This window comes from Lepidochelys kempii, chromosome 14 (genome assembly GCF_965140285.1).
Source record: "Lepidochelys kempii isolate rLepKem1 chromosome 14, rLepKem1.hap1, whole genome shotgun sequence".
NCBI classification, from domain to species: domain Eukaryota; kingdom Metazoa; phylum Chordata; order Testudines; family Cheloniidae; genus Lepidochelys; species Lepidochelys kempii.
The window spans coordinates 18,684,690-18,708,883 of NC_136393.1; the positions used below are offsets into that span (position 1 = coordinate 18,684,690).

The following is a 24,194-nucleotide window of genomic DNA, read 5'->3' on the forward strand; positions in this document are numbered from 1 at the left end:
CAGCACAAGGCCTGGGCCTGCCCCAGAAACACCCTGGGGCCCAGCCCCTCTGCGCCAGATGCACCAGGTGTGAGGCAGGCAGGCTCAACCAGGCAGGATCCAAGTGTGGAGAGGCTCAGTGTGGGGGGGATCCAGGTGTAGGGTGAGAGGATTCTGTGTGGGACAATCTGGGTAAAGGCAGCTCAGTAAGGGGGTCTAGGTGCACAGAGGCTTGTTGGGGCGGTGGGGTTCCAGTTGCAGGGCAATGGGACTCTGCAGGGGCTTCCAGGTGAAGGTGGTTGGGGCTCAGCAGAGGTGTCTGGGTGTGGGGGTCTCAGCGGGGGTGTCTGGGTGCTGGGGGTCTGGGTGCAGCTAGTTGGCGATCAGTGGTGTGGGGGTCTGGATGTGAGGGCTCAGGGTGGTGCAGGGGGTGGAGCTTCAGGGTGGGGGTTTGAGTGCAGGGGGTCTCCAGATGCAGGGGTTGAGGTTCAGTGGGGTGGGGTTTGGGTATGGAGGGCTAGGGGGGTTCTGGGCATACTGGGTTATGCTTGGCAGGGGTGTCTGGGTATGGGAATACAGTGTGCAGATGTGGTCGCCCCATCCCCAAAAAGATATATTGGAATTTGAAAAAGTACAGAAAAGGGCAACAAAAAATGATTAGGGGTATGGAACAGCTTCCGTTTGAGGAGCTTCCGTTTAATAAGATTGGGACTTTTCAGCTTGGAAAAGAGACGACTAAGGGAGGATATGACAGAATTCTATAAAATCAGGAAAGGTGTGGAGAGAGTAAATAAGGAAGCGTTATTTACTCCTTCTTGTAACACAAGAACTAGAGGTCACCCAATTAAATTAATAGGCATTAGGTTTATAACGAACAAAAGGAAGTATTTCTTCACACAATGCACAGTCCACCTGTGGAACTCCTTGCCAGAGGATGTTGTGAAGGTCAAGACTATAACAGGGTTCAAAAAAGATTCATGGAGGATAGGTCCATCAATGACTATTAGCCAGGATGGGCAGGGATGGTGTCCCTAGCCTCTGTTTGCCAGAAGCTGGGAATGGGCAACAGGGGATGGATCACTTGATGATTACATGCTCTGTTCATTCCCTCTGTAGCACCTGGGATTGGCCGCTGTCAGAAGACAGGATACTGGGCTAGATGGACCTTTGGTCTGACCCAGGATGGCCATTCTTATGTTCAAGTAAACCTAGATCAGGTGTTAAAAACCTCCAGTGATGGGGATTCCACAGCCTCCCTTGGAAGCCTGTTCCAGAATATAGCTACTCTTATAGTTAGAAAGTTTTCCTCCAATATCAAATTTGCTTCCGATTGAAGCCATTACTTCTTGTTCCACCTTCAGTGGGCATGCAGAAAAATTAATCACCATCCTCTCTGTAACAGCCCTTAAAATATTTGAAGACTTAGCAGGTCCCCCTCAGTCTTCTTTTTTCAAGACTAAACACGCCCATTTTAAAAACCTTTCCTTGTAGATCAGGTTTCTAAACCTGTTATCATTTCTGCTGTTCTCCTCTGGACTCTCTCCAATTTATCCACCTCTTTCCTAAAATGTGATGACCAGAACTGGCCACAGTACTCCAGCTGAGGCCTCACCAGTCTCCAGTAGAGCAAAACAATTACAGTACTCCTGTTAATACACTCCTGAATGATATTAGCCTTTTTTATAACTGCATCACATTGTTGAGTCATATTCAATTTGTGATCCACTGTAACTCCCAGTTCCTTCTCAACATTACTACTACTAATTATTCCCCATTTTGTAATTGTGCATTTGATTTTTCCTTCCTAAGTGTAGTAATTTGCATTTATCTTTATTGAATTTCACCTTGTTGATTTCAGACAAATTCTCTAATTTGTCAAGATCATTTTGAAATCTAATCCTGTCCTCCAAAGTGCTTGCAACCTCTCCCAGTTTAGTGTCATCCATAAATTTTATAAACACACTTTCCACTACATTATTCAAGTCACTAATTAAAATATTGACTAGTACTAGACCCAGGATTGACCCCCGTGAGACCCTACTAGATATGTCCTCCCAGTTTGAAAGCACACTATTGATAACTACTTGGAGTATGGTTTTTCAAACAGTTGTATGCCCACCTTATAGTAATTTTATCTAGACCCTATTCCCCTAGTTTGTTTATGAGAATGTCATGTGGGACTGTGTCAAAAACCTTACTAAAATGAAGATATATTGCCCCCTTCCCCTTTATCCACAAGGCCAGTAACTCTGTCAAAGAAGGAAATTAGGTCGGTCTGGCATATTTTGTTTTTGACAAATCCAGGCTTGCTGTTTTTTATACCCTACTATCCTCTAGGTGCTTACAAATTGATTATTTATTAATTTGTTCCAGTATCTTTCCAGGTATTGAAGGAAGGCTGACTGGTCTATAATTCCCTGGGTTCTCTTTGTTACCCTTTTTAAAGATAAGTTCTATGTTTGCCCTTCTCCAGTGCTCTGGGACCTCACCCATCCTCCCCGTATGTTCTCCAAGGTAATTGCTAACCATTCCAAGATTGCTTCAGCTAGTTCCTAGGATGAATTTCATCAAGCCAATTAGATTACATCAAACTTATCTAAATATTCTTTAACTTGTTCTTTCCCTATTTTGACTTGCATTCCTTCCCTCTTGCTAATAATAACATATTAATTATGTTGAGTACCTAGTTACCATTAACTTTTTTTAGCAGAATAGGTAGTAAATACCTCAGCCCTCTTGATGTCATCCGTTATTAGCTCTCCTTCCTCACTAAGTATAGGACATACACTTTCCTTCCTCTTTCTTTTGCTCCTAATATATTTAAAGAACCTCTTCTTCTTGCTTTTTACATCCCTTGCTAGATGTAACTCATTTAGCCTTCCTGATTTTTCCCCTACATGCTTGTGCTACTCTTTTGTACTCCTCCTTAGCAATTTGTCCACATTTCCACTTATTGTAGGATTCTTTTCTGATTTTCAAGTCATTAAAAATTTTTTTCCTGTTGGAGCCATATTGGCTTCTTACTACTCTTCCTTCACATCAGGATAGTTTGCAGTGGTGCCTTTAATATAGTCTCCTTGAGAAACTGCCAAGTCTCCTGAACTCCTTTATCCCTTAGATTTTCTTCCTAAAGTACCTACCATTTCTCTGAGTTTGCTAAAGTCTGTTTTTTTGGAGTCCATTGTCCTTATTATACTGTTCCCACTCCTTCACTTCCTTAGAATGATGAAATCTGTCATTTCACGATCACTCATAGGTGCTGGAACTAGGAGTACGGGGGGTGCTGCTGCACCCTCTGGCTTGAAGTGGTTTCCATTATGTACAGGTTTCAGAGTAGCAGCCATGTTAGGGTTTACAGTTTGGTTCCAGGGCTCTCAGCACCCCCACTATAAAAATTGTTCCAGCCCCCCTGCAATCACTTTCATCCAAACTGCCTTCCACCTTCAGATTCACAACCAACTCTTCTGTGTTGTCAGAATCAAGTCTGAAATGGCTATCCCCCAGGTTACTTCCTCAGACTTTTTTCCTGACCGCAATACATTGAGTGTAGTCAGGACAGCAGAGGGTTCCACCTGAGTCATTTAAAATTCAGTGGAGCCTTGTAGGGAGACAGGGGATCGCCTCCTCAGCTGGGGAACTTTTGGAAAACACTTGCCATCTGCTGCAATCTGGTCCCTTTGAATGGCAAAGCAGTGGCTCTGCTGAAGCATTTCCATGTGCTTCAGGGATGGGTTATAGCAGCACCAAGAGAGTTCATTCACCTCCAGTATTAATACACTTTCCTTTTGTATGCCGGTGTCTCCCTTTGAGCTGTACAGTTACATAACTTGGTGCTAGATAATAACAGCACTGCTGAGGGAGGGAGGAAGGAAGGAACTACAAAGGAGTTGCCCCCTCTGCAGTTGAGCGAGCTTTGCTGTCCAGTAGAAGCAGGAGAGAGCAAGGCTCCCTGGAGCTCAGTACAGAGAGTATGTCTCTTGCTTAATCCTGCTGAAGCCTGTGTGGGCACTCCACTGACACCTGCCCAGGCAGGTGCTGGGGCACCCAGCTCCACACAGCACAGGGACTGCAGGGACAGGGTTTCCAGGTTACATTTAGGGAGAATTGTTTAAATTCAGCTGGTAACAACTTGGGTTAATTTGTCCATTCCTTAAATGGAAAAGCTTTGAAATCTTGTAATGAATCAACACAGCATGTAGGTTTCCTGCTTCCACCCACGTCACAGGGGGGATGCTCTAGCCAGGTTAGATCAATAGATAAAGACAGGAGAGGCCAGTGATGCACTGCCAGAGGTTTGCTAGAATCCTCCTCTCATTTCAAAGAGAGGTTTTGGGGGAGGGAGGCCTGCTGGAGCCAGCTCCTCTCTGCACATAGTTGTTATCCAGCACAAAGATGCCTTATTCGTTTTAATTATTACAGGTTCCAAAACCATGCTAGAAGCTTAAGGAACAGAAGAACGACCATACTGGGTCAGACCAAAGGTCCATCTACCCTAGTATCCTGTCTTCTGACAGTGGTCAATGCCAGGTGCCCCAGAGGAAATGAACAGAACAGATAATCATCAAGTGATCCATCCCCTGTCGTCCATTCCCAGCTTCTGGCAAACAGAGGGGATGGACACCATCCATGCCCATCCTTGCTAATAGCCATCGATGGACCTATCCTCCATGAATTTACCTAGTTCTTTTTTGAACCCTGTTATAGTCTTGGCCTTCACAACATCCTCTGGCAAGGAGTTCCACAGGTTGACTGCGTTGTGTGAAAAAAATACTTCCTTTTGTTTGTTTTAAACCTGCTGCCTATTAATTTCATTGGGTGACCTCTAGGTCTTGTGTTATGAGAAGGAGTAAATAACACTTCCTTATTTACTTTCTCCACATCAGTCACGATTTTATGGATCTCTAACATATCTCCCCTTAGTCATCTTTTTTCCAAGCTGAAAAGTCCCAGTTTAACTCATCTCTCCTCATATGGCAGCTGTTCCATACCCCTAATCGTTTTTGTTGCCCTTTTCTGAACATTTTCCAATTCCAATATATTTTTTTGAGAATGGGTGACCATATCTGCACGCAGTATTCAAGATGTGGGCGTACCATGGATTTATATAGTGGCAATAGGATATTTTCTGTCTTATTATCTTTCCCTTTCTTAATGATTCCCAACATTCTGTTCGCGTTTTTGACTGTCGCTGCACATTGCGTGGATGTTTTCAGAGAACTATCCACAATGACTCCAAGATCTCTTTCTTGAATGGTAACAGCTAATTTAGACCCCATCATTTTATATGTATAGTTTGGATTATATTTTCCAATGTGCATTACTTTGCATTTATCAACATTGAATTTCATCTGCCATTTGTTGCCCAGTCACCCAGTTTTGTGCAATCCTTTTGTAGCTCTTTGCAGTCTGCGTAGGACTTAACTATCTTGAATAGTTTTGTAAGAGCCATTTGCTGTGGGACCGTAAGGAAGTCTGCGGCCAAGCACAGGGACTTGAACCTAGGTCTCTCAAGTCCTAAGCAATTGCCCTGCCTGTCGGCCCATACTTCTGCACTACACAACACTCCATTGTGCTACACCATCATGTTTCTGAGGAACAAACTATAAACACTGCCAGCGTGTGGCCCAGATGACAAGCCTGTTTGCTCTGTGCTGCTGCCTCCCTCTTTGGCTCTAGTGGTGAAAGAGCAGTCTTGTTCCAATGGGAACACCCAGCAATTGATTCCCCAGCCCTGCACTCCTCCCCTTTCGGGCCCAAGCACTCCTGAGACACTGGGTTTGCCCTGCGCTGAGGCAGGAAGAGGAACGTTTCTGTGGAATTCTCCTCGTCATGTGATTGGCAGCACATCACCGTTCACCTCAGATGAAGGCCTGTCTGGCCTCAGGGTCAGATGAACTTGTTCCCACATGTCACGTTTATGTGGCGGGTCCATGGCTCAAGAACCCCACCAATGTCCACAGGAACATGCTGCCTTTATGAAAAGCAGTTTCTGCTTGAGAGGTCATGAAGCCAAATCCCCCGGGACTCTTCATGGATCCTCCTCAGACATCAGATGCCCCCTATCTATCTGGGTAGGCCCAGGCCACCACTGTATTGTACACACTAACAGAAGTGTCACTTCTGGGAATCACAGCAGACAGGCCGGGGGGAGGGGAGGCTTTGAGACTGGTGTAAAAAAACAGCTGGTCCCCACTGGTTATGGCATATTCTCCTCTCCCACTGGTAAAGTACAAGCATTTCTTCAGCCTTGGTGTGTGGTTCATTAGCTCCTTCCTTTACCTCACCCAGGCATATTTTGAAGAGCAGGCTCACTGAGGTCATAGCTCCCCTGCGGTCTTGGTTTTACTTCTCACTTCTGTAAATCGGAAGGGCTGCTGTGAGTCAGGTGCCCCTGTGCAGAGCCCAAGGGCTGGTCTAAGGCCTGTTAGACATTAGAGGAATGGTTCTTGTGAGAGGCTTTCTGCACAAAGCCCCAGCCAGTGCATTGAGTAAGGACAGTGCACATAAATCCAGCAAAATACAATGAAAAGCGTTCTAAGCAACTGCCACTAACCAACAAACATATGGTTATTCAAAGGTCATGCAAAATTGTAGTTGTCTATTTTATTTCTTCCCATCTCCATCAACCTGATATTTAATGATTTTTGCTTAAGCAGGTAAAAGCTGCACTCGGAAGGTGAGCAGTTCCTCCCCTCAAATTTCTTCACCAATTTACTCTAAATTGAAAATCATGTACTGGACAATATTTTCCAATGCTACCTTAACAATGGGAATTGAGTGTTAGAGGCAGTGTCTGCTATAGATTTTATTGTGCTTTGCAGGAAACTGTTAAACTAGCCTAAAAGTAAAACTAAATCAGTATCTATAATGTTAATTTGTAAAGGACATGAAAAGATATAGAAACTGAAAAAAATGTGGATACAAAAAGAAATGTGTAAAGCCCTCTTCATAAATGTGCATGTAGCATTTCATACACATTTAAAGTTTGACCAGTGGATTTGGTATTTTTCCAACAACTACACAGTAAAATATTAAATATTATGTACCCAGTTCTGTAGTCCCTACTCAGGGAAAACTTCCAGTGAATGCAACGGGAGCTCTGCCTGGGTAAGGATTACAGGATCTGAGCTGACGGTCACATAACACACATACAAATGAATATTGCAGATATGTGAGTACAGCATGCTGGACTATAGCCATGCAATAACATACTGAATATTCAATAATCTACTCATGCAAAAGTGACAAAACAGTTGGGAATGTCTTTGATGAGACACCAATTCAATCAGCCACTCTGCTGTAGTTACAGCTTGTTGCCTAACCAAAAATTCTCTCTCAGTACCCTCTCTCCTCCCTAATGTCTCACAATCTGTCTTTTTGGCACCTTCTAGATGACAGGAAATATTGTGGTGGGTAAACAAACCCCCTGCTTATCCGTTGTCTATTACAGGAAAAAAAAAAAAAACTTCTGTCTTCAATAGCTAATAGATTTCCTCACCCACACACTCTATTGCAGTGGTTCTCAAACTTTTGTACTGGTGACCCCTTTCACACAGGTTTCAGAGTAACAGCCGTGTTAGCCTGTATTCGCAAAAAGAAAAGGAGTACTTGTGGCACCTTAGAGACTAACCAATTTATTTGAGCATGAGCTTTCGTGAGCTACAGCTCACTTCATCGGATGCATACTGCCCCTCTGCCATTTACATTGGTCAAACTGGACAGTCTCTACGTAAAAGAATAAATGGACACAAATCAGATGTCAAGAATTATAACATTCATAAACCAGTCGGAGAACACTTCAATCTCTCTGGTCACGCAATCACAGACATGAAGGTTGCTATCTTAAAACAAAAAAACTTCAAATCCAGACTCCAGCGAGAAACTGCTGAATTGGAATTCATTTGCAAATTGGATACTATTAATTTAGGCTTAAATAGAGACTGGGAGTGGCTAAGTCATTATGCAAGGTAGCCTATTTCCCCTTGTTTTTTCCTACCCTCCCCCTGCCCCCCCAGACGTTCTGGTTTAACTTGGATTTAAACTTGGCGAGTGGTCAGTTTGGATGAGCTATTGCCAGCAGGAGAGTGAGTTTGTGTGTGTGTCCCTGGGGAAAAAAAAGGGGGGGGGGTTAGAAAGCCTGGATTTGTGCTGGACATGGCCCACCTTGATTACCATGCACATTGTAGGGAGAGTGGTCACTTTGGATGAGCTATTACCAGCAGGAGAGTGAGTTTGTGTGTGTATGGGGGGGGGGGTGAGAAAACCTGAATTTGTGCTGGAAATGGCCCACCTTGATTATCGTGTACATTGTAGGGAGAGTGGTCTGGTCACTTTGGATGAGCTATTACCAGCAGGATAGTGAGTTTGTGTGTGTGTTTTTTGGAGGGGGTGAGAGAACCTGGATTTGTGCAGGAAATGGCCCAACTTGATTATCATGCATATTGTGTAGAGAGTTGTCACTTTGGATGGGCTATTACCAGCAGGAGAGTGAATTTGTGTGTGGGGGGGTGGAGAGTGAGAAAACCTGGATTTGTGCTGGAAATGGCCCAACTTGATGATCACTTTAGATAAGCTATTACCAGCAGGACAGTGGGGTGGGAGGAGGTATTGTTTCATATTCTCTGTGTGTATATAAAGTCTGCTGCAGTTTCCACGGTATGCATCCGATGAAGTGAGCTGTAGCTCACGAAAGCTCATGCTCAAATAAATTGGTTAGTCTCTAAGGTGCCACAAGTACTCCTTTCCCTTTCACACAGCAAGCCTTTGAGTGTGACCCCCCCTTATAAATGAAGAACACTTTTAAATATATTTAAACACAATTATAAACACTGGAGGCGAAGCAGGGTTTGGGTTGGAGGCTGACAGCTCGTGACCCCACAGGTAATAACCTCACGATCCCCTGAGGGGTCCCACCCTCAGTTTGGGAACCCCTGCTCTATTGTGCATTGCTCCATGGTTACAACATAGAGAGATACTAAGGCCAAGATTTGCAGAAGCAGCCCCTGATTGCGGGTGCCCAAGTTGGGACACTTCAGGTCCAGTTCTCAGAAGTGCTGAGCACCCACAGTGCTAACTGAGAAAGGAGACTGGTACGCTCTGAACAAATTTGTAATGCAAAATAGAAATATACCACCAAGATAAAGGATATCTTGTCCCCTTTGCAGACCAAATACAAGACAGCTTCCCTCAATCAAATACAAAGCACAAAAAAAAACTTTAAAGACCATTTTCCTTCATTAACTTCCTTCCTAAACACCCTGAATCCAATAACAAATATCAGGCCCACTTCCCCTGTTTTATACTGTGCTGGGGCTGGGGGTAATTAATTAATTCCTCACAGCTGAGCCAACTCTGGATCTCCCTGCACTCAAGGCAGACAGCTGTGGTCTGTCCTCTAGCCAGAGAGAAAGAGGATTAAATCCTTCCCTGCTAACCAATGGACAGGTCTATATAAGCCATTACAGAGCTAATGTAGCTTTTTATTCACCCCACTGAGTTTTCAAACTCATGTTACCAAGAGAAAGGTAAATATCCTAGAGTGATTTTGGCCCAGGATCATCCACTCCCTGGTCAGATGTCTACCTATTGATTGGTTTCAGAGTAACAGCCGTGTTAGTCTGTCTTTGCAAAAAGAAAAAGAGTACTTGTGGCACCTTAGAGACTAACCAATTTATTTGAGCATGAGCTTTCGTGAGCTGTAGCTCACAAAAGCTCATGCTCAAATAAATTGGTTAGTCTCTAAGGTGTTACAAGTACTCCTTTTCTTTTAGCTATTGATTGTGGTCCAGGCTAGCTGACTTTTGAAAGTCATTGTACAGTGCAGCATCACTGAGGTGGATTTACTGAGCTGTGTTGTGTAATAACCTACATTAAACAGACAAAGAATCAGAAAGAGGGACAGCAGCTTCTGTGATATCATGGACCTGAAAACCTCACCATTTCCTGAATTTAATGCAAGAATCCCAGCCATCTGGCTATTACCCTAAAGCAAGACCAGTCATATACACTGTAGGTCCAACTTCATCCCTGTGGGATAGTCAATGACTACAGGGGTGTTAGACAAGCTCTTTACATTTGTATTTTGCCATTTCACAAATGGGTTTTGAATGCTGTTCTGAGGAACTGCCTCTGCTTTAATACTTAGATTACACAAAACCCACTTACCCAGCTACGTGTGCTTTGTTGCAAATGCTGGAATCCATCTATTTATTTATTCATCTATGTTTTTATATAGATGTGCATCACCATGGTGTCTGAAGCCTACCTCATGGGTTCAGGCGTTATGGTGCGGAGTATAGCAACATCCCATGTTTAGATACCTAGAAAATCACAGAACAACACTGCAATCCACACAGCCTGAGTTAGGTGCCTAAGCTCCCATGGGGCGAGAGAGGCACCTTAGAATGAGCTCTACAAAAGCCAGTACGCTAGGCAGGGAGCCACCTCAGCTAGCCAATGGGAGATGCTGACAAAAGGCAGGTGTGCTAACCCCTACCTCTCTCCCAGAGATAGGTGTCTATGACCAGGCTGCTATTTCTGCTAATGATCCATGAATAGGAACCAGCTGCCTGGAGTCAAGCAGCTTAGGTTCCTACCTTGTTTCTTGGGAGAATGAGTTGGGCACCTGCACACAAAACAGCCACGGGAGGAGGCAGTGTCTACCACCTAACTTTAGAGCACTTAGCTGTGGCTTGGGAGACCCAGGTTCAATTCCCCCCACCCTGCCTGAGGGAGAGAAAGGATTTGAAGAGGAGTCACCCAGCTCGCAGGAGAGTGCTCTAACCACTGAGCCATAGGAGAGGTCTGTTGTTGGGCTCCCTCGCTTTCTCCTGTTGAAGCTCTTACATGGTGGATAACTAGTTACAATCACTGGAGCAGGGGAACTGCATGCTCTAAACACCCATCTGCAGAGCCATTTTCTCTCCCAAGTACTAAGTATTTATTCAAAATGGAACAGGTTTCACAGAAGAGAGTCCCACATCAGCATATCCCATAACTCAGTAGTCCGAGCACTCGCGAGAGATCTCTGTTCAGATCCTTTCTTCCCCTCAAGCAAAGAGGGGGACTGAACCCAGGTTGCCCACATACCGGTAAAGTGAGCTAACCACTGGGCTGAATGTTATAAGGTAGGCACCAGCACCACCACTTTCCTCCAGCCAGATTTTCTGTGGGACCCAATCCAGTAGGTAAGGTCTGAGCGTGCCTATTGGATCAGGTCCCACAGGTAAGATAGGTGGAGGAGTACCTATCTTCCCTTGGTTCTTGGATTGCTCTGGGGCTTAGGTGGCCAGACACCAAGAGGGAGGCAGGTGCGCCCTTGCCCAGAGGAACTTAGGTGCCCAGGGAACTTTTACTGCAAAATCAGGCGCTGAGCACATTTAGGCACCTACAGGGTTAGGTGAAGCTGAGTGGAGGTTTTGTGGATCTCAGTGGCACCTAAACCGGGACATAGAGGTGCCTGTGTGGGTTGAGGTGCCTAAGTCCCTTTGTGGATCTGGACCTGAGTGCCTCCCCGTACTCCCGACACAACTTCTCTCACATGCTTCATTGGGAACTGTGAGCATCACTAACGGGCGGAGCAAGGGCAGGTGTTGCATCATACACCGCAGCATCTAATGCCACCTTCCCCAGCACACACTCAGACACTCAGGGATGCACTCATTTCTCTACATTTTCTGTAAGTAACCTCCCTGCCCCCCACCCCAAAGTGGTCTTCACAATTGATTGAAATAAGCAGAAATATTGCACAGGACACAAGGCAGGTATTTTTTTCTTTTCACTAAAGGGAATAACAGTCAGATGTCAGCCTTTCTAGCTCAAGCACATGGAGAAGGAGCTGCTGATGTCCACACTGCCTCAGCTGGCAAGAGCTTGTTAATAATTGCTATAAGAGTTGCCTGTGGCCAGGGTGTTGACCCTATGGGTGTAGGACATGTCTTCGTACACCGTATTTGCTTGCTTTTTCTTTCCTTCTTGGCAGTGTTTCTTGATCTGCAAAAAACAAAACAAAAACAAAACACTCAAGCAGCCATCCAGGTCTAGGGCTGGAGCAGAACCCCTGCCCAGGAGTTGTTTTCATCTCAGTGTGCAGGGAGTTACAAGCAGAGATAACAAAACGGTCCTTCTCTTAGCCCAAAGGAATTACATAGAGCAACAAGCAGAAAGGGCTGGGTTAATCCCCAAAATTCTTACAGGCTCTTCCACCAGCAGCTCTTTAGGGGGCTAAAAGTATCAATGGCTCCAACAGCTTTGGACAATTGTCTTGTAATTATTGCAAGAGGAGACATGGCTTCCTTAGGAGAGGCTTGCTGGCATCATTGCACTGCGGTGCCTGTTAAACTTGTTAGGAGGAGGCCCAAAGCAAGGCTTTCATTCAATCCTGTTCTACAGTTCGAAATGACTCTCCTAAATAAACATGCAGGGCATGGGAGGTGAGTGCGTGTGTCAGTCACAACCCATTTCCAAAGAGGCTTTTCTGCATAAGCCCTCTGAGGAAACTTTATTGTCAGGGAACATGGCTGTGCTACCCTCTGACACTGAGCTTCTTCATGACTCTGTGGTGTCCCTGATCTCCCACAGAACACCGCAAGAAGGGGACGTCCCTCTCGTCCATCCCAATAGGGGGCTTGTTGAGATTCCATTCTTCAGTGAGAAGGGCAACCGCAGAATGGTGGGATTTCAATGCAGTTACCACATCAAGGTCCATAGGCAAAGCTGGGGGGGGGGAAGGGGGCTGGCTTGTGCTTTCCTCCTCCTCTCTAAGAAATTATTATTATAATGAGCCTGAAAATGAGCCTGGGGCTGTACAGTCATGATAGAAGCCACAGTCCCTCCTTCAGCAATTTGCAGTCTACATGTAGTCATGACACCAGGGGATGTCAGCACACAAAGGGATGGGAGCAGTGGGGATGGAAGGACAAAGGGACAATAGGAGACACACATGGTTAGAGAGGTTTATCATATGCATGTCCTATGGCTCCACAATGTTTTCTATGCACAGCACTTTAACAGGCGTGGTTGTGCTTGGGGATGACTCCTATCTGCAGGGTCAGAAGTGCAGAAAACATTGGGGCTGTGGCCGAAGACATACTTACATCGATGTGAGACAGAATGAGGTATCCCAGCGCAGAAACCGAGATCAAAACCATGAAGGAAAGGACATAGGGCACCCAGGAAGCCACACAGCACTCTGCCTGCTCCATTTCTGTGGGTGATTTATCAGAGGAGAGGCAGAATTATGACTTCATGTGAGGAACATGTTATATCGCTCTGCAGGGGGCTCTGCAGGCCAGCAAACTGGAAGTCCACCAGTGTCACCATCATTCCTCATTACCACCAGTGCATTCCCAGTGTCACACCACACATCACGGGAACCCTTAAGTCGACTCCAACAACAGGTTGGCTACCTGTTCTGTCTAACATCACTCCCCCACCGATATACTGAACTGCTGTGACATTCCGCGAAGCTCAGCGAATCCAGGAAAACAGATGTCTTCCTATACACCAAGACTTGACAATGCCCTGCCCCCACTGTGTTAAGTCCTGCAAGCCTTTCTGGGAACATTCGTTTAGTCTCATGCAATCAGGCTACGATCAGGAGGAGGCTTGGAAAGCAGACTGGGCTAAACAAGACTTAAAAAATAAGTACCCTGTGCCGGATTCCACGCAGAAAGTTTCTGGGTTTGGTGTTCCATGGTCAACTCTGACCCAAATCCGAACCAACCATGGTAGATGCGGGCATCGAATGCAAAAATGGAAAATCAAGAACTCCACGTGGTGCGAGTGTTGTTTCCCACAACAGACCATCGAACATATCACTACCGATTGCCCAATTCATAAATATGAAGGGGGCATTACTGCAATAAATTCTGCTACTCCTGATGTAGCCATTTGGCTCCATCAGCTTCAGGTGAAATTATAGTTGCTGCTCTACACCAGCCATACGAAAGAAGAAGACGACCAGTGGAGATGGCAGTATGGCTTTCATCCTGGAACACAAAGGATTTAGGTGCCAATCCCATTAGGATGGTTGCTACCATTGCGTGCAGTGCTGGAACACTTGGAGTAAGAAGAAGCTAAGCATCAAGGTTTACTGTTCTGGTATCATGGGGTATAGAACTGTGCCAGGAATGACATGTAACCACTACCCTACCACTTCTCCAAAGAATTATTGTGCAACCAGCGTACCACTGTCCAATGCCACAATTATTGAAAACAAACCACCGTATAATAGCCATGACTTCATGTTTAATAACGGCTACAGCCACGTGTTCTTATGAAGCTTCAAGTGCATAGATTCGAAAAAGTCATCTTCACATGGCGGCCCAGTTATATATCTGACTCTAGTAAAGACATAGGGGACTAGATGAAATAGGGTACAACTGGCCCTTGCTTTATCTTCTCTTTAACCAAGGGCATTACAGACTCTATTGTGGCAGGGTACAGTACTCCCCATTTATTGAGTCCTCTCTGTTTAAAGTTACACCCTGCTTTGTAACTCTGCGACAACAATTGGGATCCCTGCCATGCTCCTGGCTCCAGTAAATCCCATGGGATAAGGCTGTGATAGCAGTGTGGTTACACAATCGTTGGGAAAGAAACTAGTTGGAATTGCCCCTTTCTATTTAGCAACTCTGTTTTCTGTGGGCTAAACTGTGCAACCCCTACTCCTGGTGGTCTCTTACACAAGGAGACCCAATGACGTCATAAGTACCTGCCAGCATGAGTGAGAGCTGCCCAATCTAGCCTCATGTATTTTTGAGTCATCTCTACATATTCTATAGACAAAACCAATTTTCTGTATTATGCTGCAGAGTCAATAAAGCATGGAGAGAGTGACCTCGATTCTATTCTGCCTCAACATTTCAACAAAACTATTGCCAAAAGGTTTGACTTTAGAATCTTTATTACTGGGGCTGATGATGCAAAAGGTAGGTGGGGAAAAAACTAACCAAAATGGAGCTTTATCTTTGGATCCCATCCTGAATTTGCAGCATGATTACCTGCTGACTTGTAAATTGACCAAATCTGAGCAGAAGTCACCTCTGACTTTAAAGAGAAAGAGAGGAAAGTGCAGAAGGTTATTTCAAGGCAATATGCAACAACTACTTTGTACTGTCTGGTACTTCAAAAATGGTTGTGGGAATTATCATCTTTTGTGGAACAGAGCAGGTACTTATGACTTCCCACCTAATTCTTCACCTCAACTGGGACACCCAGGATTTCCATTATCCTTAATGACATAGGTACCCAGATCACAGGTGAGAGTTGCCTACTCCCAAGTAACCTGGGAAGGAAATGGGGGTTACATTTAAAATTTTATGGCTGAACAGCAAATTTGGGAGGGAATAACTGTGGTGTCTGTAGCTATAAAACTACGATGCCTTTGTTTTCTGTGTATTGCCTGTTTCCATGTCAAAGAAATCTGTTCAATGCAGAAAGAGCAACCATTTCACTTTCAGACTTGCTGCAGCCTGTTACAGATGAGACACACACTGGACTCTTGCATGGGGACTTTACTTTTGTTCTTTCTTGTTGTCTTCAGATCAAAAATTTATGGTTGGTATATGGGAAAAAACATAACTGTAAGAAGACCCCGTCTTTCCATAAACCCATCCTTGGCTCTACTCATATACTGAAACACATAACCATTCAGTTAATGTTCTACACTTCCTCAGCCCTTTCAAATGAAAATAAATACCCACTTGTCTTACACTTTAAAAAAAATAGAAAAACGTGCAATACCTTTCACCACCAATATGGTGCCATGGCTCAACACATTACGGGGCTCGAAATTTTCTAGCGTGCTCCCACTACAGACATATACAGCAGTGTCATTTTTCTGCAACTGGTGCAGCGTTATCCTCATTTCTGTCCCGAGTAAGGAGCTCTCGATGCGGTCTTTGTAGTGAAAGTTTACGGTACTGGTATGACTATTATTTTTGATGTATAGCACTTCCATGGCATTTACAACTTCTCTTTTCAAATACATCCCTACTAGTATCCCCTTGTTAGTAACGGAGCAGGTTATGTTGACCGACTCTCCTTCATTAACTATGAGAATAGCTGGTTCCTGTGTCACACCTGCATGCAGAGAGGAGGAAAGGAAAACATGTTATTACCATGCGGCTGACTGGGAACTGTTGGAGGCTAGAGGGAGGATGGCCTTGCACTAGCAAGCTCTTCCAATTACAAAACACCCCTCTGCTCCAGAGCCAGGTGTCTTTGCCATACTCTTTGTAACAGAGTGTGCTGGCCCTTCAAGGACAGACACCCATCCACCACTGTTCACACTTCCCAGAGCTATATCAAGGGAATTCTGGGACTTGTAGTTCAGGCACTATTAGAGTCGCAGGCCTGAGGGCAAGGCTTGATGGGAGATGAAGCAGGATATAAAAGGCCAAACCACTTTCTTAGTTTAAAAAGAGACCTGGCAGGGACAGGGAGTCTGCCCACTTGGAGACCTGAAGGGGAACAGCAGTGATTTTTAGGCCTCTCCAAGCAGTAGCCTGAGGAGGGGCAATAGCTGTCTGGAACCCGTACAGCCTGGGGTGGGACTTATGAACCCCAAACACAAGAGGAAGAGGGTTATCTGCACACCCAATTGATTGGGCTATGGGGCTTCCAAGGGAGGAAACTGTAGTCTGGGAAGGGTGAAGGATTATCTACAGGCCCTAGAGGAGAGCTGTGATATCCTGAGGAGGTGTGGGTGGATGGGGTCTCCTGTTGGGATATATTTTGTATGGTGATAAACCAAGGCCCAGGAGGGGAAGCTTTGAGTTAGAACTTGAGTCATGTTGTGAGCAATTACAACAGATCCCTCCCCTCAGAGAGGAAACTGAGGCAGGGCTGCACCTGGAGGATAGAAGGATAAGGTGCACCTTACACCCTATCTAAAAGTGAGAGGTGAACAAATAAGTCTCTTTTAATAGCCATTTTCCTTCCGCTGACCATCTTGGAAGCTTATCTCCATTGCCTTTGCTGGGTTCCTGAAGCCAGCTCAGACCTCTCACTCTGGGGTGAACCTGGTCATTTGGAATCAGAATCCAAATGTGTGAATGTGTATCCAGACATTGGAGCCTGCCTACCCCTACAAATCTGCTCACTCTCCTCACAAGACTTCCCCCCTCTCCATCAGCAGGCCCAGACTTCCATCCTCATTTTGGTTGTCTTCCAGGGGGAGACCCAGTGGCCTTCTGTCTCCCATCCAGTATCTTTGGAGGTTGCTCACTGGCCTGCTTCCCCTCCTGTTTTGTTGGGAGCTGCCACTGGGCAAGGTAAGGAGCCACGGATCTGACTTTACATAGGTCCAGAGGATCCACTATTCCATGCAATGGACTGAAGTAGCAGCTGCAATGGAGGAGCTGTGATAGCTGCCCAGGGCCTTGTTCCTTTTTTGGGGTGTAGATTTCACCTCCAGGTATGCCAACTAAATGCTTGGGTTTTATGTGCTCCCAGTGACTTTCACACCATAATAATAAAAGATACAAAAGTAATCCACAGGAACTGTGTACTGCAGGCTTCAGATCAGTAATGCAGATTATAAACAAACACTTGGGAACACAGAATGTGTGCTCCACTGCATTTGAACAGTACTGAGTACCCTGATGGCATTCAGCAAACAATAATCATCATATTACAGATTCCGAGATTTTGAAGGCCAGAAGGGAAAATTACAATATTCTAGTTCTGACATTCTGAATAACACAGACTATAGATTTGCACCCACTGATGTACGCTTCAAGGCCATATCTTGTGACTGAGCGAGAGCATTTTTTAAAAATTTTTTTTAAGATGCCCAGTCTGGCAATACACTGTAGCATAACACTTTCCCCACCCACCCAAAAAACCCAACTAAACAAACCAAAAAAAACCATGTGATTCCCCTGTTGTCCAGTTTTCTCCCAGGCTATGTTGTATAGAAGTGAGTTCAGGTCTCAAAGTAGCTACATTTCATGGGTTTCTTTCAGATCTGGTGCAACCATGTACAAATAGGATCTAGTGACTGATGGCACCAGGCAAATATCTACCGATAGCAGGAACTTCTGAGACTTAATGATCCCAAACTACAATACCACACTACTGAATAAGGAATTTTCTCTCATTAATTTTTAAATTAAATATGATCAGGTTGGGGCTGATATTCACAACTTAAATCCTCTGAAGTTGCCCAATCTTCTTATTTCAAGTATCTTTGCAGTGTATTGTCTAATAGCATATATGTGGTTATGATAGTCATGTAAATTCCTGCATGTCACAAACCATGGAATATATTTCAAACCATAGCATCATAGAACTGGAAGGGACCTCGAGAGGTCATCTAGTCCAGTCCCCTGCTCCCAAGGCAGGACTAAGTATTATCTAGACCATCCTTAACAGGTGTTCGTCCAACCTGTTCTTAAAAATCCCCAATGATGGAAATTCCACAATCTCCCTAGGCAATTTATTCCAGTGCTTAACCATAGATTCATAGATATTTAGGTCAGAAGGGATCATTATGATTATCTAGTCTGACCTCCTGCACAACGCAGGCCACAGAATTTCACCCACCACTCCTGCAAAAAACCTCACACCTATATCTGTGCTATTGAAGTCCTCAAATCGTAGTTTAAAGACTTCAAGGAGCAGAGAATCCTCCAGCAAGTGACCCGTGCCCCATGCTACAGAGGAAGGCGAAAAACCTCCAGGGCCTCTTCCAATCTGCCCTGGAGGAAAATTCCTTTCCGACCCCAAATATGGCGATCAGCTAAACCCTGAACATATGGGCAAGATTCATCAGCCAGATACTACAGAAAATTCTTTCCTGGATAACTCGGATCCCACCCCATCTAATATCCCATCACAGGCCATTGGGCCTATTTACCATGAATATTTAATTACCAAAACCATGTTATCCCATCATACCATCTCCTCCATAAACTTATCGAGTTTAATCTTAAAGCCAGATAGATCTTTTGCCCCCACTGCTTCCCTTGGAAGGCTATTCCAAAACTTCACTCCTCTGATGGTTAGAAACCTTCGTCTAATTTCTACTCTAAATTTCCTGGTGGCCAGTTTATATCCATTTGTTCTTGTGTCCACATTGGTACTGAGCTTATATAATTCCTCTCCCTCTCCTGTATTTATCCCTCTGATATATTTATAGAGAGCAATCGTATCTCCCCTCAACCTTCTTTTAGTTAGGCTAAACAAGCCAAGCTCCTTGAGTCTCCTTTCATAAGACAAGTTTTCAATTCCTCGGATCATCCTAGTAGCCCTTCTCTGTACCTGTTCCAGTTTGAATTCATCCTTCTTAAACATGGGAGACCAGAACTGCACACAGTATTCCAGGTGAGGTCTCACCGGTGCCTTGTATAAGGGTACTAACACCTCCTTATCTCTACTGGAAATACCTCTCCTGATGCATCCCAAGACCGCATTAGCTTTTTTCATGGCCATATCACATTGGCAGCTCATAGTCATCCTATGATCAACCAATACTCCAAGGTCCTTTTCCTCCTCCGTTACTTCTAATTGATGCGTCCCTAGCTTATAACTAAAATTCTTGTTATTAATCCCTAAATGCATGACCTTACACTTCTCACTATTAAATTTCATCCTATTACTATTACTCCAGTTTACAAGGTCATCCAGATCCTCCAGTAGGATATCCCTGTCCTTCTCTAAATTGGCAATGCCTCCCAGCTTTGTATCATCCGCAAACTTTATTAGCACACTCCCACTTTTTGTGCCAAGGTTAGTAATAAAAAGATTAAATAAGATTGGTCCCAAAACCGATCCTTGAGGAACTCCACTGGTAACCTCCCTCCAGCCTGACAGTTCACCTTTCAGTAGGACCCGTTGTAGTCTCCCCTTTAACCAATTCCTTATCCACCTTTCAATTTTCCTATTGATCCCCATCTTTTCCAATTTAACTAATAATTCCCCATGTGGCACAGTATCAAATGCCTTACTAAAATCTAGGTAAATTAGATCCACTGCATTTCCTTTGTCTAAAAAATCTGTTACTTTCTCAGAGAAGGAGATCAGGTTGGTTTGGCACGATCTACCTTTTGTAAAACCATGTTGTATTTTGTCCCATTTGCCATTGACTTCAATGTCCTTAACTACCTTCTCCTTCAAAATTTTTTCCAAGACCTTACATACTACAGATGTCAAACTAACAGGCCTATAATTACCCGGATCACTTTTTTTCCCTTTCTTAAAAATAGGAACTATGTTAGCAATTCTCCAATCATACGGTACAACCCCTGAGTTTACAGATTCATTAAATATTCTTGCTAATGGGCTTGCAATTTCATGTGCCAATTCCTTTAATATTCTTGGATGAAGATTATCTGGGCCCCCCGATTTAGTCCCATTAAGCTGTTTGAGTTTCGCTTCTACCTCAAATATGGTAATGTCTACCTCCATATCCTCATTCCCATTTGTCATGCTACCATTATCCCTAAGATCCTCTTTAGTCTTATTAAAGACTAAGGCAAAGTATTTGTTTAGATATTGGGCCATGCCTAGATTATCCTTGACCTCCACTCCATCCTCAGTGTTTAGCGGTCCCACTTCTTCTTTCTTTGTTTTCTTCTTATTTATATGACTATAGAACCTTTTACTATTGGTTTTAATTCCCTTTGCAAGGTCCAACTTTACTTGACTTTTAGCCTGTCTCACTTTATCCCTACATGTTCTGACCTCAATAAGGTAGCTTTCCTTGCTGATCCTCCCTTCTTCCACTCCCTGTATGCTTTCTGCTTTTTCTTAATCACCTCTCTGAGATGCTTGCTCATCCAGCTTCGTCTACAACTCCTGCCTATGAATTTTTTCCCCTTTCTTGGGATGCAGGCTTCCGATAGCTTCTGCAGCTTTGATTTAAAATAATCCCAGGCCTCCTCTACCTTTAGATCTATAAATTCTTCAGTCCAATCCACTTCCCTAACTAATTTCCTTAATTTTTGAAAGTCAGCCCTTTTGAAATCAAAAACCCTAATTGCAGATTTATTTTTGTTAATCCACTCTGACAGGAAGTTTTTCCTAATGTCCAACCTAAACCACCCTTGCTGCAATTTAAGCGCATTGCTACTTGTCCTATCCTCAGAGGTTTAGAAGAACAATTTTTCTTCTTCCTCCTTGTAACAACCTTTTATGTACTTGAAAACTGTTATCATGTCCCCTCTCAGTCTTCTCCTCTCCAGACTAAACAAACCCAGTTTTTTCAATCTTCCCTCATAGGTAATGTTTTCTAGACCTTTAAGCATTTTTGTTGCTCTTCTCTGGACTTTCTCCAATTTGTTCACATCTTTCCTGAAATGTGGCGCCCAGAACTGGACACAATACTTCAGTTGAGGCCTAATCAGCACAGAGTAGAGCAGAAGAATTACTTCTTGTGCCTTGCTTACAATACTCCTGCTAATACATCCCAGAATGATGTTTGCTTTTTTTGCAACAGCGTTACACTGTTGACTCATATTTAGCTTGTGATCCACTATGACCCCCAGATCCCTTTCTGCAGTACTCCTTCCTAGGAGGTCATTTCCCATTTTGTATGTGTGCAATTGATTGTTCCTTCCTAAGTGGAGTACTTTGCATTTGTCTTTATTGAATTTCATCCTATTTACTTCAGACCATTTCTCCAGTTTGTCCAGATCATTTTGAATTTTAATCCTATCCTCCAAAGCACTTGCAACCCTTCCCAGCTTGGTATCGTCCACAAACTTTGCAAGTGTACTCTCTATGCCATTATCTAAATCACTGATGAAGATATTGAACAGAACCGGACCCAGAACCGATCCCTGCGGGACCCCACTCATTATGCCCTTCCAGCATGACTGTGAACCACTGATTACTACTCTCTGGGAATTGTTTTCCAACCAGTTTTGCACCCACCTTATAGTAGCTCCATCTAGGTTGTATTTCCCTAGTTTGTTTATGAGGCGGTCATGCGAGGCAGTATCAAAAACCTTACTAAAGTCAAGATATACCACATCTACAGCTTCCCCCCATCCACAAGGCTTGTTACTCTGTCAAAGAAAGCTAGCAGGTTGGTTTGTTCTTGACAAATCCATGCTGACTGTTATTTATCACCTCACTGTCTTCTAGGTGTTTGCAAATTGATTGCTTCATTATTTGCTCCATTATCTTTCTGGGTACAGAAGTTAATCTGACTGCTCTGTAATTCTTCAGGTTGTCCTTATTTCCCTTTTTATAGATGGGCACTATATTTGCCCTTTTCCAGTCTGCTGGAATGTCTCCCGTCTTCCATGACTTTTCAAAGATAATTGCTAATGGCTCAGATATCTCCTCAGTCAGCTTCTTGAGTATTCTAGGATGCATTTCATCATTAAGCAAAGTGGCCCAAATTCTAATCAGAACAACAGCAGTAGAAATCTATATTCTGCACTTGTAGATGACACTCTTCAACCCATACCAATGGTTTCATTATTTCTATAATACAAAAATGTTTCAAAGGGCGAAAGTAGAGGGGGAACTACAAAGATAGAAGCAAAATAAGTGGCACTGAAAAATGTTTGTGCTACAAAGCTCTTATACTATAGCCACTTGATTGGACTGATTTGCAGAATTCATTGTTTGGCTCCAATGTATGAGAGTGACTGAGTTACCCCAAACTCACAGTAAGAAATACTTCTTTTCACAGCCCCCCCCACACTATTACATATTCCCTCTTTATGCACAGACAGAGGTACTGTGGGGGAAGAAAAGCAACTGAACTTAAAGTAATAAATCATCTGTACAAAAATTATTTTCAGTGGTATGAGTCCTACTGTAACAAATGGTCTGAAGAGTTAAAAAGGTTCCAAGAAATCTCTGTTAAACATTGTTGGGGTTTTATTATTGTGGTTGCTGGCTGAAATATATCACCTGAAGCGTATTTTCTTTTGACTAAAAAATACTATGAAACACAAAACAATCCTACCATAGTTGAAATGCCTGGGAAATACCAAATTCAATCTTAGAAAATTTCAGAAAACTTCTGAAACTTTTGTTTCCTTTTAAACCAACCCACCTCTCCCCAGTCAGCGGTTGATAACAACTATTAACACCCAGAGAGTACATTTGCAGGAAATAACAATGTTATAAATCCTTCTCCAAGCAAGTTTGGTAAAGAACTTCATGACCTTGCTTTCCATAACATAAAGGCCTTGCAAAATTGTATGTGCAAATAGCGTAATTGCTGGCAACTAGGTGTGTGTGTGTGCAAACAAATAACAAGGTAGGCTAGGGTAGATGGAGTCAAGTGTTTCTCAGCACCTATATATACACTGCGTGGTGGAGACCTGGTGGAATTTGGTGGAAAATAAGTTTTCTGTAAGAGTGATGAAAAAGGTGAGACTCTATCTACACTCGTAGCTAAATCATCTTCAATACTAGTTGAAAGGGGACCCATTGTTACTCACCAGCCATTGTGAATAGCAGGTCACTTGCCCAGATTAGAAGGACCCCAAGCCAAATTTGGATTTAACAGACTGAGCCATTGGAGCTACAATATTCCAAAACAAAGTTAAAGCTTGAATCTTCACTACATACCTTTCTGGGCTGGGGTACTCTGGAAAAGCAGGAAGAGCAGAAACGCAGCTGGAAGAACCGGTGTCCAGGGCATTTTCACAAACCTTTGGAGCTAGATTTCTGTGCTACTGCATAAAATCCCACCCATCGTCAAGTGAAGAAAGGCAGAGCTTGATGAGCTGTTTCTCCTGTGACGCTGAACCCGCATCTGCTAGCTGTCAACCACATCAGTAACAAACAGAGACGTACAAACACCGCTGCATGAGCTAGTTTTGAAGAAGTGCTGATGCGAGGGAAAAACCCCCAAACCATCGGTGTTTGTAGGGCTCAGTTCATCTATGCACTGAGCTCTCTTGACTCCCACTGAAGTTAGCTAGAGCACAGGTCCCCCTGTACCGCACAGGAGTGCTCAGAGCCTTGCAGGTTTGTGCCATTGGAAGGCCACGTTCCACCTTGCTGTAATAGGTGAGGCACCACTGACTTCAGTGGGTCTTGCACCCACTTGTACCAGGGCTGAATCCAGTTCAGTTTATTCCCACATCATCTAATGTACAAGGTCAGATGGTTCACTCCACTTTCATTCCCACTTCTGCATCCTTTTCAATGTCTATTGCTGTTGTGACAAAGTCAGGCCAGACGGCTGCAGGTATGTTAGCCCTAGAATGCTAAAGGCCCTTTTTCCTACAAGCTGGGAAGGG

The 24,194-nt window shown here is 44.0% G+C and overlaps 1 protein-coding gene across 1 annotated transcript; it reads right to left on the reverse strand.

Annotated features, from left to right (window-relative positions):
• Positions 1 to 11,733: 11,733 nt before the first annotated feature.
• On the reverse strand, positions 11,734 to 23,639 carry CD7 (CD7 molecule). Its single transcript, XM_073311264.1, has 4 exons — positions 23,518 to 23,639; positions 15,724 to 16,062; positions 13,074 to 13,183; positions 11,734 to 11,970 (listed from the first exon to the last, which is right to left on the reverse strand). The coding sequence occupies exons 1-4, from the start codon at positions 23,588 to 23,590 to the stop codon at positions 11,854 to 11,856; spliced, it is 639 nt and encodes a 212-aa protein (XP_073167365.1). The 5' UTR covers positions 23,591 to 23,639; the 3' UTR covers positions 11,734 to 11,853.
• Positions 23,640 to 24,194: the final 555 nt, after the last annotated feature.